The following is a 15,720-nucleotide window of genomic DNA, read 5'->3' as shown; positions in this document are numbered from 1 at the left end:
TGATTCTTGATAGCTGCTCATCTGATATTTGTAATCAGGGCTCCGAGCCTGATTTAATACTTAAGTTTGGAAAAAAGTAAGTTTCTTTTTTTTTTTTTGTTGATTTCCGATTTTCTTTGTGGTCTGACTAGGAAAATCTGATTTGAACCTTTTTTTCTAGTTTTTAAGACACAGATGAGAAGCAGAGGGAAAAAGAAGATGAGCATATATTACAAATGATATAATCATGGCAATACTTACCAATATTATCCCATCATAAGATGTTGGTTGATGGCATGTACTTTTGATTTTGATTGGTCAATTGCTAATCAGAGGAAAAATTGACTATCTCCAATTGGTAGCCGATTGATCGGTTAATTTCTTCTGTCTTAATTCCAAATCTTCCCTCCTGTTTCTTTAATTACTATTGCTTAGTTAATGCTGATCACTTTTGGCACTTTGTAGGAAGCATTAAATGCATCGGTTGCCTCATTTTAATGTCAAGACAGATCCGGCCTTTTCTTCCATCTGCTTTGCCAAATCTCCCCCCTTCAGGTTGCCTGGGAGACTTTGCAGGAGGAGTTTGCTCGCTTTATGGCTGAATACAAAGGCAAAGACCAGGACGACATCTTTGACAAGCTGAAGGAGGCAGTGAAGGACGAGAGCATCAAGAGGCACAAGTGGAATGAGAGAGCCATGGACAGTCTGGTAAACACAGAAAGTCAACTCATCCAGAGTGCAGCAATGCAGAAACTCCCACAACTCTTTTCTGATGATCTGCATCTGTTAAAGAAAGATGGTCTTTATAGCTTCGATCTATTCTGACTAAGGCCACATGTAGCACTAACTGTATATTTAAGCTGTAATACTTTTCGTCCCATTTTGTAATGTATTTATATTTCTTGCTGCTGTGTGTCAGAGGGTGATCCAGCACAACGCCTTAGAAGACCGATCCATCACCGACAAACCTCAGTGGGATGCCGCCATCCAGTTCATGGAGGAAACACTGCAGTCACGCCTCAAAGACAGTATGTTCGCCGCAGCGTCCTTCTGTCAGAATCACTGTTTTAGAGATCTGTATAGATTGTGGAAGATTACCCATAATTCATTGTAGAACCATCAGTGCTTCCTGAACTTCATACTGCAAGAGACTGAGACTACAGAACAAATTATAATCTCCACATACTTTAAAGTCACAAATCTGTGCTAAACCTGTACAATTTATTCATGTTTTAAATGTGATTATTTCCCCCCCGCTGATTATTGTTGCTACATAGGATTAGTTTATTTTCTGTATTGTATCAGAATATATCTGATATGATTTAACTAATTCTAGCTGTCTCCTCCTGCAACACTGGAAATCTATAGAGTTCACTCCTCCAGATTATTGAACAGTGGTATCTATGCTGCAGCGCATCTCCTTCATAAATCTGATTAACTTTCTATGCACGCATCGAAACATACAAATTCACTAATATTTGGAGATGCTTAATATTTGTCAATAATGTTATTTCTGAAAATCAATTTTCGGATTGATTTTCATCAAAATGAATTCTGGCATTCAGCGCACTCCAGTACAAACTAAGGTCCTGCAGAGCTTTTGTAACATGCATTAATTTGTTTCCTTCTACCTTGATATTTTATCTGCTATTCCTCTTTAAGATGAATCTGTGATCAAAGACATGGTGGGGCCTGACTGGAAAGAGAGGTGGCTATCGTGGGTGAACCGGACGCCAGAACAGGTAATAACCATGTGTTGTTACAAACAGATGTGATGCTGGAAAGATGAAAAGTGGCAATAGACCTTATTATGTCCAGATCCAGAGTTTCACAATTCCTTTCTCTATTTCTAAACGAGTTTCACGATCATGATGAAATGATCTCTGGTCTTGCAGCACATTCGTAATGAAACAAAAAAAGAGCTGGATCGCTTGCTGAAGCTGCATGATGACCACACTGCTTACCTGGCCAGTGATGAGGTCACCACAGTGAGGAAGAACCTGGAGGGACGGGGGGTAGAAGTGGACCCAGTGCTGGTAGGATCAAAGACAAATGATCTAAACCAGGTTTAGGTGTAAATAGCATATTTCTATAACTACTGAAATACTTCCTACCTGTGCAGATCAAAGACACGTGGCATCAGCTTTATCGCAGACACTTCTTGCAGAAAGCACTGACTCACTGCAACCTCTGCAAGAGAGGCTTCTACTACTACCAGAGACACTTTGTTGACTCTGAGGTCAGTAGGGACAGTGAATGATAATGCACCTGCCTTTGTTTTGATACATGCTCACACCTTTAATACATCCCTGTGTTTTTACACGTTTTCATCTTAGCTGGAGTGCAACGATGTGGTGTTGTTTTGGAGGATCCAGAGGATGTTGGTCATCACCGCTAACACACTCCGGCAGCAGCTTACCAATACCGAGGGTGAGGATAGTTTATGACCGAGAGTAGCTCTAAAATGTCACTCATCAGAAACGGTTTAAAGTGGAAAAAACCTGATGTGCAGCAATTTGTCTATTTGTGTTGGATAGTTTCTAGAAACATGGTGTCTTGTTTTTTTTTTACTATTTGGAAGTTGTAGTTTATTTCCATCGACGTGGTTTATATTTATCGGAACAAATTTACTTTGTACATACTTTATAAAAAGAAAAAGTATGCAGCCAGATCTGGCTTGCAGCTTGAAACTCTTTCATTTAGGAATGATATTGATTTTGGACTCAATATGCTCAAATAAACACCTCCCATCTCCTTTTTTTTTAATTAATAAAATGTCTTTTAAAAGGAACACCTCTAAAAAGTCTAAATTAGCATCGTTTTTATGTGAGGCTTGTTGGTTGTTTGCAGTGCGGCGGTTGGAGAAAAATGTCAAAGAGGTCTTGGATGACTTTGGAGAAGACTCGGAGAAAAAGGCTCAACTCATCACTGGCCGCAGAGTCCAGCTGGCTGAGGATCTCAGTAAGATAAAAACCACACAGCAAACACTTCGGTTAAAATGGAATATTCCTGCTATAACTCAGAGATTTTTATTAGCAGCTACTTACTTGGCAACTTTATAATTTTGTTTGCTTTTTTACATTTAAGTCGACCTCTTCTGCAGCATTTCAAGCACGGATACAACTTTTTAGATGCATCCTTGTTCCAACACACCTAACTCAAATAAAAGACTGAGTATCAAACCTCTGCAGATCTTTAACATGCTGAGGATGTAAAAGTAGCAAGATTGAGTTTTGAGGACTGTTTTTTGAGACCCCTATATAAAAAGAAAAGGAAGTTCTTTCAGTGGTCAGAAGGGGGCAGTAGTGTTTCAGATAACAACTCCTGGCTTAACGTAGCTACAGCTCACAGTGCAGTCAGGTTCAAATAGACAGTTGCTTTTTAAAGAGGGTTTGCTCCAATGTCCTTTCAGGTTCTTGGTTGATCTTATTACTCATATCTTAGTATCACCAATGGTACTTACTGCATTATATGTGGTTAACTGTTTTCAGAAAACTTGGCTTAAATGTTGACATTTCAACAATTGTGCGTTGAATGAGATTCTCATTGTGTTTCAACTCAAAGTAAATATCAATTGTTTCATGTTGATTACATCAAAATGGTTACATAAAAATAGAAATGTTAAAATTATTACTGCTTATACAAGAGAAATTAGGAGTGATGGGTTAAGAAAGCTATTATGTTTGTGACAATGTAACTCCTAAAACAGTCATGGCTTTATTCATTTAGTTTTAAAGATCTATCAAATGGCACAAATGCTGTATTTACACACATTTCATGTCTTTCTTTGGCTGCCATGTTTTCACATGGAACAGTTGTAGTTCCACAGTAACATGTTTAGCCTGTTTATAACGCAACTCTTTTGTTTATAAATCAGCTCATAACATGTTTCAGAAAATATGGCACAACCAAAATAACACAAGTTGTTCTCCAGCTTCGTAAAGTTGTGTGTAAATAATATAGACACACAATAGTATTTATATTGTCATTGTTTTTCCTCTGGAGGGAGTTGAGTAAAAAGAGAGAACAAGCACACACAGTCCTGTGTCCGTACCACACTGCGTGTAAAACCCCCTAAACCTGCCTGGCCTTGTAAACCCTAAAAAAGAAGCCGATCCCAAACTTTTCCAAACAGGCGTGGCTTTCGCACTTCCCTCCACCAAAGCCTCCCGTGTCTGATAGATGTGGGAATTTGGTTTGATTCTGTCATGGAGCCTTGTGAGATGGAAACACACCTTAACACAAACTCTGTACTTGCTTACAGTAAGAGCCTCACAACAGCTCTGACATGTAACAACCAAAATTAAGGATTTGAAAGTCGTTAATAAATTAAGAGCTACCAATTCCTTTTACAAGTGGCCTAATTACTAAAGTGTGTCATTTATTTTCTATGTAAATCCAGCAGGTTTAATTTGAGAGCAAGATTTGAGAGAAAATTGAAGCAGTAAGACAACTGAAACCTACCAAATCATGACCATTCACCTAAAGCATCAGCTGAGGAACAGCAGAGCTGGAAGATGGCTATTAGTTCTGCACTCCTCAAATCTGTTGAATATTAGATTGTGTTTTAAGAAATGCAGTGGGATGCTTTTCTTCTGATGGAGCAGGGAAACATGTCAGAATTGATAGATGAAGCTATCTACAGGTCTGTCCTGGTATAAACTTGTTTGGTGCTTCGAAAGACTTCAGACTGGATAGAGATCTTCCAGCAGGAAGATCTGAAACATTCATCAGATCTACAACAGAATCGTTAAGCGCGACTCTCCATCCGATCTGACTGACCTTTAGCTGTTTTGGGAAGAACAATCGTAGATGTTAAAGCTGGTAGAGATGAACCCCAAAAGACCTGATCACACAAATGCAAGCCATGACAAAATCTGGTATGACTACTTCATGGGCAGCATATAAATTTTATTTTTTTGACAACTGCTTTTTTAATTATTCTTTAAGATTTAAAATGAAAAAGAAGATAAAATATAGGAGATGTTAATTTCCCCAAAATACATCAGGTTTAAATTTGCATCACATGGCTTGTCTACTCTCTAATGTCAGTGTTTTATTGTCAGCTTTTAGCAGACATTGGATCTGCTACCAGATTAACCACTGTGGTGGTTTTTTGGTGTTTATTCAGATCTGGGGTTAAGAGCCCTTGACGGGACTTACACCCACACCTTCTGAGGTGAGCTCAGCTCTTTGGGAAAGGAGACTTTCTCTGTCTGGGAAGCAACTGTTTTCCCGACATTCTGAAATCATCTCTCCTCAGAAATGTTGCTTATCTCTCCGTTTAAAGACGGCAGGTCACTTCGCCTAGAGCTCAAACTATGGCTTGACCCCCACAGGTCAGCGGGTTAACACAAACGGTTACTTAATCCAGGTGTCCCTGTTTTTTTGTTTTTTTTAAACTCACGCTGCCTCCCCACATTCTCCTTCATTATTTCCTTTTTTTTTTTTTTTTTTTCACGCTGCCTCCCCACATTCTCCTTCATTATTTCCGCAACTCTTAGATTCTGTTTCGTTTCTTGACAGAATTGGACGGAAATAATGGGATATCAGGGAGGATACCTTCACCTGACTTCTCTTTCTGTTAGAAAAAAGGAGGGAGCAAAGAAGGAGAAAGATGGAGAGATATGAGACGGAGGGGAAAGGATAAACACACTTAACAAAGGCAGAAATATTCTCCCGGGGGCAGGCTCCTGTTAAGCTCTGTTTGCCTGCTCACAGACAGCCTCAACACCGCTCAGGTTACAAATATAGAGGTCAGGTGCGTGCGTCACTGAGGGAGTGTGAAGGCGCCTTTTAATGAATGAAGAACAGTGTACGCTGCAGAGAGGAGTGTGTGTGTGCGTGTGTGTGACGGTCAGCGTGTGCCAGACGGACTGCGTGGCACAGCGCCGCCTCTGGAGCAAAGCCCAGGTGTGATGTACAAACCCAGAGCAGGAATCACTGCTGCTGCTTCCTTTGCCCAAATTTGGAAACTGTCCTTTGTGTGTTTGTGTGGTTTCAGTGATTTTTACTGTTCCTGATGTAACAGAGCGCAAAGTATTACTGATAGAAAACATGACCTGTAGGCATTGTCATTTTAACTATTTTATGTGTTCATTTTGACCTTTTGCCTCCATTCACCTTACTTATGAACTTCCTAATATGTTACTTACCAATCACCTAAATTTGACAGTATGTGAGCAAGAACAACCCATTTTCTTCTCAATTTCTTCATTTTTATTGTTTTCTCTGCTTTATCTTAAATATTGAGCTCGTGATCCTTTCAGAGACACAATCACTGGAATAAATAGAGCAGATAAATTAAGACAAACAGGATTTAATAATATTAACAGAAAAAATCTGAAGAGATATACTGCATAACCTGGTGGAATAGCTTTCAATAATATATCTGAGCTATCTGTGACATTTATTACTGGATGAAAGCTGATCAACCAGATATTGTTTCATCGTCTTGTGATCCTTTAAGTTCAGGTTTTCTATGCAGTCTGGAAAATCTTGTTTTTAATTTTTCCAGCTCTGGAAATGTATCAGAGAAGAGCATGGGAAAGCATTTGTATTTTCAGATGAAATACAAATGCTCTTTTCATAAATTTTTCAGGCATATTAACAATATGCTCTTAATGCTGCTTTACCTCCTGGGAAACTGGGTATAAATATCTCATTTAATTAACAATAAGGCTGGTTCAAGTAGGACAGAATGACTAATCTATTTTTTATTTTACAGTATTTTCACATTTTAATATATTTGCATATGAATCACTGTAAAGTACAATCACTTTATCAGTTTAAATTAAGGATTTTATGCTTCTTGCATTTTCTCACCTCAAAAATTTGTGCCACGGTTGGGTTTTGGGCACAACTCAGAAGAGTTGATTCAGAAGGAACACCTGGCCACTGCACAACCTCTTACCATAATCCCCACAACCTTCACAGGAGGCTTGTTGGAGCTGATGAATGCAGCAATTTGTGGAGAATCGTGGATTTGAGCTTACGTGAAGCGGGGTTATCTGAGGGTTAGGGAACAAGAGGTGTCAACAGAGGTTCCTTTAAAAAAAAAAAAATGGAAATAATGTGTGAAGTGCTTGGCTTGCCTGTGCATGCAGTAACTTTCTCCGTTTGCTGGTGTGGAAGCAGGACACAATAAAGCTGTAGTTGTCTGGGCTTGCTCAGCGGAATGCCCTCTCAGCCTCACGCTCACTTTGTCTCCTTTCATCTCCTCCTCCTGCGCCGCCTCCTTTGAGCAGCTTCCTTCACAGTGATTAGTGAGGGCTCAAGGAGAAGTGCTCCTCTGTTCTGCCCCAGCTTTAGGGGTGACGTATGATCTTAAGGTGCTGTGGTTAACATCTTCCTGAGAGCGGGATAGATGGAAGCAGAGAGTGTTAACGTTTACTTTGACCTTTTGCCACGTGGACCAAAACCGCCACGTTGAAACTCTGCGGGTGCCACAGAAGTGTTTACAGCTAAAAATAGTGTTTGCAGTTTTTCCAGGCGAGCACTCCAGGCTCATTTATTGAGCCTTTTTTAGTTTCTGTTCTTAAACTGTTGCTTTTCCACGTTACCGTGTTCTACTCAACCTGCATCAGTCTGAGGTATAACGGAACTAATACACAGTTTTTGTTTTTTTCTAACAGAAGAGGAAAATTGCAAGCATTTACTACATTTACATTGCCTTCCACTTTTTAACATGCTTCTATGGCAAATGTACTGAATTTACAGAGCACTTTTCTAGTCATACTGACCACTCAAAGCACTTTGCACCCATCCACACTCACTACTGCGCACACATTTATACACGGATACACAGATCAAGAGGCAACTTGGGATTAAGTGACTTGCCCAGGGTCACTTCAACATGTGTCAATGGAAAGCTGGAATCAAACCCACAACCTTCCAATTGCGAGGTGACTCACTACTGGGTAGAGTAGTTCTCAAATAAAAGCAAGAAAGAGCTTTTAGTTATATTTGCGTTTAACCTCATTCTCCTCATGTTACTTTTGTGATAGAAAAAAAAAATCTTGAACGTTTTACCAAATTAAGATTTTCTTCTATTTATCACTCTCTGCCCTGCCATCATCTCTCTCTTCTCCTTGTTTCTTTTTTTTTTTTCTCTCTTCTCATTTCGGTCCCTCCATCCTGACTCTGGTGTCATGATCTAGGAACATCTTTCTCTCTCTTCCGCAGCAATACAGTGTATTATAATACCACATGCACATTAAAAGTTACTCATTTCAGAAAAAAAGAGACTTGGGTGGACTTGGGGTAGCTTGTATTTTGTATGACAAGCCATTAAAAAGTGATGGCTAAGGTGGTGAATTTGGAATAAAACCATCTAAGAAATATTGAAGCCTTCCCCAGTTCCTGCTGAGGGAAACAGGAAGGTCAAGTGTGGGAAAGACAAACGATGAGGAGCGATCAGAAGGGAAACTCATCCAGGTTTCTGTTCACATGTTTCCAGCACATGTTCCTGGTTGCATGTTGATGTTTTGCAAAAGATCTTTTTTTTTTTTTTTTTTCCACACACTTGTACAAAGGAAAGAGGAGTTCCTCTGATTTTTTTTTTTTTTTTTTTCCACACACTTGTACAAAGGAAAGAGGAGTTCCTCTGAGTAATAAAAGTGGATTATTACCAGGATCATCTGGGACTCAAGAGGGACAACTTCAGAGCCCAGACCTTCTGTAGCGTCGACTTTGAGTCACAGGCTGACCTCTGCACCTTCAATCACCTTCCAAAAACAGAAAACCAGTCTGTCTGGGCGTCGCCTACACATGTTTGATTTAAGATAATTCCTTAAAACTGGACAGAGTTCAGCTCCATCCAGATGACCCTCCGACCATCACCATCTGCAACCCAAACTAAAGTTTTGCCATCTAACACTTTGGAGTTATAAACAATGTTTGTCAATACAGCCAGTTAAATCATCTGGTTCTTCTCAAAGAAAAAAAAATCACCATAAATGTTGCTGTTTTCCTTTGGTCCGACCTTTGGCTGACCCCAGGTGCTGACCCATTCAGACCTATGTGTCCCTCTCCCTGGTCGGACCCGTCACTCCCAGGCATCTGTTTTCTAGATAAGACCCCTGAGTGCTGGGGCTGATTCATTGCTCTGCCACTGACATGGCATTCTGGCTGCTGCCAGACTCACTTTCCCTGCATCCACCTCTCCTGTGGCTTAGGTTTTATTGCACGATGATCCAGATTCAGTAAAGAATCGAGCAACACACTGGGGGAGAAGCTTTTCTGTTTGTTACATTAAAAGATCCGGTTTCAGTGGTGGTTTAGTTTGACCTTGGCAGTGATGGGATATAAAAAGTTTCTTTGTGAATCATGACGAGTTTGGACAAGAAATTGCTCCTTGTCCTGCGAACCGCTGCCGTCTTAACAACTTCTTTGTCTTCAATTCTTCGCACATCCTGTGAGAACGATTGTCCATCTTGCAGAACTCCCTCTTCTTTTTTTTCACATCTTTTTCTTTATTCTGCATTGGTCACTTGTCCAACAGGACTGCGTCGTCTAATTACTGGTCAATTAAATGCTCTTTGGCTCAGCGCTCTGGCCGCTGCAGACTTACGGGGCTCTGTAGTGCCGGTGAATGAGATATCATTTCATGTGGAGATCAGCAGAGGAAAGGCCTTAAAAGAAAGGATTTGAAAAAAGGCTTCCCACTTTTTTTTTTTCTCCATCCTTTGCAACTCTCTCTCTCTCTCTCTCACACACACACATCCAAGCATCTGAAAGAAAGGGCCTCTGGGATTGAGGGTTGAGGATTATGGGAATATTCATGACCAGATAAAGGGGTGAGCGGCTGAATGACTGTTTTGGGGCTCATCTCTTAAGTAAACAGGAGCCTAAATGGAGTCTTAAACCGCTACTCCCTTTTTGCACAGTGAGAAACGGGCAGCGGTGACTCTGACCACTGATTATTATATTTTTTTTGTTTCATTTCCACAGGATGGTGAAAAGAAAGGCCTGTTATGGCCTCTTCTTTATCCTGCTTCAGTCTTTTGGTTGCAAACAGATGGTGTTAGGGGGAAAGAAATATCAGTCTTTCACAGTTTTTGTTCTTCAGAATGCACTTCGTACTCAGCCGCAACCTCCAGGCTCCTGAGAGCTGCTGGGGGCATCAACCTGTAAGAAACTGTTAATTTTATTTAATTAATAAATGCATTCATTCATAAACAATAAATATAACAGAAAAAGGAAATGACCAGTAATTAGACGATGCATAAACAAGATAGTATACCGTTCTGTGATTACAGTCCAGACTACATGTAGTCTAAGACAGATTGAGATATTTTTCGTAACAAGGATTGTTCTGCAAGACGTTGTGACTCAAAGGTAAAACCTGTATACTACGACTCATCATTGTGGTCAGTTGGACTCCAAAAGTGGATCCGCAACTAAACGGAGCAAAGTCCTGGTGGATTATTCCTTCAGTTAGTTAAGGCCTGTTATGGCCTCTTCTTTATCCTGCTTCAGTCTTTTGGTTGCAAACAGATGGTGTTGGGGAGAGGGGGGGGAGAAATATCAGTCTTTAGGGTTGAAATGGGCAAAAGTGATACTTTGTTCTTTTTTCTACTTTTCTCAGCTGCATCTAATCTATCTATAGTGCACAAAAAAAACAAAAACAAACAGAAGTCAGAATTGTGTGGCCGTTTTCCTTGAGCTCCCGCCCAGCCACTCATTTTTCAGAGCCTAGCAAGTCAACAATTGGCTGATTGTGATGACCTCTCTGCACATTTTAAGGTGAATCAATAGAAAACACTTTTTCAGTTTTTCTGAAACTTTAGGGGAATTGATGACTTTTATGTGGTAGGAAGTCGTGTGTGACATGATAGGATTGGTGATGCACCTCGACTTTCCTGAAAGATCCTCCTTTTTTAACTCTTTACAGCCTGTCCAAGCTGTGTTTCTCTCGCTTTTTAACTCGACCTGTAAGCTCACTCTATGCCCTCCATTGGAAGGATCATTAATGGCCGACCAGTTTTGAGCGTTCTATATTTGAAATCCAAGTCGAGCCACTTTATCAACATCCACATCTAAAGCCAATAACAAACTTTGAAGCCTGAGCCAGGGGATTTCCCATGTTTTCACGATTTGACAGTCGGTACCCTCCTTCCCTCACACCATCCGCTCTGCCCCCCCTCCAAACCCCTAATGCCTCGCAGCTCTTCTCCCCAGGTCAGGCAGATGTCTGTAATCCTGTTCTTATTGGTCCTGGATTGAGTCATGTTGCTCTGTGGTTGGGGCTCGTTGCCTAATCTGTTTGCTGCGTTGAGCCAGGCCCTGCGGTGGGCTGCCTGTCGCAGCGCCGTACTACAGGTTTATGTTTCATTCAGCTGCACACCTGCTGGTGTGACTTGTCGGCGTTCCCCCTCCACAAGCCCCTTTAATGCCTCCATAAGGTGTAGTAATCCCCTCCTTACACCCTACCATTTTGTCTGAGTGCGTTATAAGAGTATCAAAGGCTGGGAATTTTTTTTTTTTTTCTTGCCACCTGCCAGTTGGGAACATGTTGGAGGGTGGAAGTGGCATGACTGTGCAGCTCTCTCAGGTTTGCAGGACAGGAGTTCACAGCCAGCGTTTCTGACTCGGTTTGGACCGGTTCTTGTGTTCGCTCCACCATGTCTCTTGTTCTTATGCCAGTTTTTTAGGAGGCGGGTGGCGGGGTGGCTTTCTCTCTCCAAATATCCATCCATCAAGAAAAAGATACCTTAGTGCGCCTATCAAAGGAGGGCTTCACAGAAGTCCCCCGAGTATGATATTCAGTTTCCCTCTAAAGGAACATCGGGTTATCACCTCCACGCTGACGGTATAGATGCTTCGGGCGCTGCTGCTCTCGGTCCAAACCGTTTTGATTTATGTTCCTGAAAGTTACTCTTAGCTGTGTAACTTTCAGATCCAACAATAGTTCTCCTGTGTGTCTCGTGCTGCTGATTGATCAAGATGGAGCGGTGCTGGTTTGTTCTTCAAAGCCAGTGTTTGAGTTTGTGCTTGGAGGAGATACAGACAGATTAGCGAGGGTGACGGGGAAGCTGGAGAGTCAGCCAGGCCCCGGAGGTGCAGCTGGCATTGCGAGCTACGGTTTCGTATTTTGTTTTTTTTTCTTCTTTTTCCTCCTTCCATCGTTGGCCCACACACTTCCTTCAGCCACTGTTTAATCAGTGATTAAGACTGCTTTAGACGGCTCGCTCATCTCGCGTGACGCTACATGTTTGGTGAAAGGATTGCTTGTATTATGCTCTATGGACAATAGTAGTTATATTAAAAAAGTGAGGGTTTTTTTTTTTCCTCCCCGGTAGTTTCACCCCCTCCATTCCCCTCTGAAATGATGTTAAGGTGTCGCCTTCCGTCCATTAGCAATGTGCCCAGGAGGTACTTGCCATAAAAAGGAGAGTGTGACAGCTTTGATGTGGGTTCATAAGTCTTCATCATCAAATGTGCAAAGTAGGTCTGCCTTGAGGTTTGGCTGTCACTGTCAAAGAGAGCTGTTTGGGTTTTTTGTGTGACAATATGGGGGATTTTTTTTTTTATCTGGAAATAAACGTCAAAGGAAAAAAAAATTTGGATTTAGATATTATATATTAGGAATAACTACACATGCACAAATTACTTTTGTGTGTCTTTCATCACCCGACTTAACACCCAGAAATAAATATTCCTAATCATCCTGGAAAAGAGGATAAGTCGATATGCATGAAGTCTAATCTTAGTGTTACTAAAAAGAAAATATTTCTGTATCAAAGGTTGCAACACATCCTAGATCTGAATGAATGAAATATTCTCATTGAATACTTTGTTCTGTACAAAGCTGAATGTGCTGACAACAAAATCACACAAAAATCATCAATGGAAATCAAATTTATTAACCAATGGAGGCCTGGATTTGGAGCCACACACAAAATTAAAGTGAAATGTTCCCTTTATTTTATTTGAGCAGTATATATTATTCTGTACAATTTAATGTTTAGAATACAAAATGTATTGATTAATAAAGAAAAAGTAAAATATACTCATGGATTATAGGTGATATGTATTTATTTGTATATGAATCTATAATATTTATATTAATGATGATTTCTGAAATAATTTGTTGATTATAGCAAAACTTAATTCTTAACTTAACTATAAATTAAAAACTCAGGGAATACATTAAAAACATTTCAAATCTTTCCTTATGTCTTATTTGTTCAGCAATAATAATAATTTTAAAAATGTTTTTTTTGTTTTTCAGCAACATTGTCCACAGTCTTGTTTTTTCCTTGGTTTTTTCTTTATTTTCACGCTAAACTATTTTAGATTTGATTTTGAAATTGACGCCATTTTTTTTTCTTACCTCTGCAGAGAAAGTCCGTGAGATTCAGGAGAAACTTGAATCTTTCATAGAAGCTCTTCACAAGGAAAAGTAACTGATCCAGGTATTTCTCTCTAGGATGACATTTTCAATCTAATGCAAAGTGGCAGGAAAGGTGTTGATGTGTTTATTTTCATCCTGACAAGTCAGTTTACTTTTTTTTTTCTTCTATTCCTACAGCTTATTGCACTGAACAAAGACAACACATCTGTAAATGACCACCATCGCCCCTTTCTGGCTCCATCTCCACAGCTTCCTGGTTTTACTATCGGTGACTCTTGGACAGTGATGGAGCGATGGACATGGACACAAATGAAGAACAGTATTTCTTTTTCCTTTACTTCTAACCCCTCGTGCTGCTTTGACACCAGAGGAGCACAACAACCCACCCATACTGAGATTGAAGGAGAAATGCAACGCTAAGCATCACTTGTGCCCTATAGCTGAGGACTGTGGACATGTCCTGTGCTCTTTTCGATATTTTGTCTTTTCTGTCTCATCCAAACATCATAGCCAGTTATCTTCTAAAATATTGAATAGTTGCACTTAGGATTAACAGCACTTGATTTCCACGTTTAAGCTCATCCAAGTGTCCAGCTCTCCGTTCACCAACACTCTCCACTGTCCGTATTCATAAGCGTTCGGACCTCATAAAACTGGATCTATTTTTATTCAGTTTATTCCCTCATTAAGAAATCTGCTTCATCCATCCAAAAGTGCACAACAAACTTCTCAAGCAATTTTATTTTAATTTCATAAATGCCCCAAATGTAACTCTTGCTCTCTTACTGAAACGCTAAATAGAAGAAACAAATTATAAAATGTCTTTTAAAAAGTGAAATAGTCGTCATTGAGGTTTTAAAAAAAAATGCCCATTCAACACCTGTGCAGGTAAATTTGATTAGATTTTTAGAATCTGTCCCACTATAGTTAGTTTTCTGCGTTTGGAGTCTGTTAGAAAAGCTGATCCAATTCTCAATTCTGTTTGATTCAGTGGGCTCATTTACAAATGGGCTGAGTTCTCTTCCAGATGTTTTTTGAATTTGCACCAGGTTTCTCTCCTTTTTGTCAGCCATTTGCAGTGGGTCTAGATGTATGCAACAAGGAAGCTGTTGTACTGAAATTTACCTTTGTGTCTGAATGGTTTCTAAGGTGGCAAAATGACAGAAAATCTTCCATACTACCATTTCTTTTGTTCCAGTCACTGTTCAGGACTCCCTGTTCCACTCGCTCCCCAGATTCTCATCCTTTTGCACCTTCTTCATCTGAACCTTTAAGAATCTTCACGTCACCGACATCTTGCTCTCTTCTCTCTATATTTGCCTGAATGGAGGAGTGAGAATACGTTGCCCATGTTCCTTCACTCCTTCATTCACTCAGATGTGTATATGGGTATGTGTACATAAGTATCCAGACCGTGCTTCCTGCACAGACGAAGTGAGTGGGCAGTCGGGGAGCCGCTATCATGTACAGCACCAGGATCCAGAGTGAGACACCTGCGCAACAGAAAGCTAAGCAGCTGGTCCTAGGACATGTTTTATGTTGTAGAAAGTAACGTGTGCATGGTGTACCCCCCCTACAGATGTGCTTTATTTATTTAATTTGTGTTTAAATGAAAATAAAATTGACGTCAATAAATAAATTTCATTTTTTTTATGTTGTCAGTTTGTTCTTTTATTGTTACTTTAGTAGAGGCTGATTTGCCTCTGCAGTTTGCAAATGTTTGCTGATCTTCCAACATCTGCTGGTTAAAACTTTGCAAGACGAAAAGCAAATTTTATTTTTAAAACAAATTCCTTAAATTAAAACTTATAGTCACCAATTTTTGTGCCTGATTGCTTTTGCCATAAGCACGGCATCTGTCAATATTTTCATAAGACCTGAGCAAACAGAAGTACCTTTAACGAGTCATTTCTGTAGGATCTCTTGATAATAATGCGTTGTTTCTGATGCTCTCCTTGGTTTAGCCAACAGGTTTTCTGTTAGCTTTAGATGAAAGACCTGAAACGAAACGCTGCTGATTTGATAACCATGTTTTGAATCAATTTGATTGTCCATTTTCAGAGGTACGACAGATGCATCAGACTTTATTTTGAAATTTACTGGTATTTCAAATAGTTAATCACTCTTTAGACTTAATAGTAGCCACGAAGTGGTTTTGTCCAAATTCTTACTTTTTTTTTCTTTTACATATCAGACCAGTATTTGAGTTTTATCCTTATTTGACAATTAAAGATAAAGATTAGCAAAGGCCCCACATTTATATCTGACGATAGGGAAAGGGCTTTTTACACAGCATACCCTCCAAGCAACTGGATATCTTGTAGATAATATCTAATGATTGTTTTGGAGATTTGTTGGCTGAAGCCACCGTTTACTGTAGATTA

The 15,720-nt window shown here is 39.9% G+C and overlaps 1 protein-coding gene across 5 annotated transcripts in view; it reads left to right on the top strand.

Annotated features, from left to right (window-relative positions):
• opa1 (OPA1 mitochondrial dynamin like GTPase) overlaps nt 1-14,975 on the top strand; it is a 31,183-nt gene extending 16,208 nt beyond the window's left edge. For all 5 annotated transcript variants that reach the window (XM_007541985.2, XM_016665548.1, XM_016665556.1 and 2 more), the window contains 9 exons: nt 535-687; nt 899-1,007; nt 1,642-1,721; nt 1,875-2,015; nt 2,102-2,218; nt 2,316-2,409; nt 2,830-2,940; nt 13,324-13,397; nt 13,514-14,975. In XM_007541985.2, the coding sequence (XP_007542047.1) occupies nt 535-687; nt 899-1,007; nt 1,642-1,721; nt 1,875-2,015; nt 2,102-2,218; nt 2,316-2,409; nt 2,830-2,940; nt 13,324-13,388 (870 nt within the window). In that variant the 3' untranslated portion in view covers nt 13,389-13,397; nt 13,514-14,975. The remainder of the gene's footprint in view (nt 1-534; nt 688-898; nt 1,008-1,641; nt 1,722-1,874; nt 2,016-2,101; nt 2,219-2,315; nt 2,410-2,829; nt 2,941-13,323; nt 13,398-13,513) is intronic.
• The last annotated feature ends 745 nt before the right edge of the window (nt 14,976-15,720 follow it).

Source organism: Poecilia formosa, unplaced genomic scaffold (genome assembly GCF_000485575.1).
Source record: "Poecilia formosa unplaced genomic scaffold, Poecilia_formosa-5.1.2 Scaffold10, whole genome shotgun sequence".
NCBI lineage: Eukaryota > Metazoa > Chordata > Actinopteri > Cyprinodontiformes > Poeciliidae > Poecilia > Poecilia formosa.
Note: the sequence above shows the minus strand (reverse complement) of the source record. Positions and strands in the feature narration are given on the sequence as shown.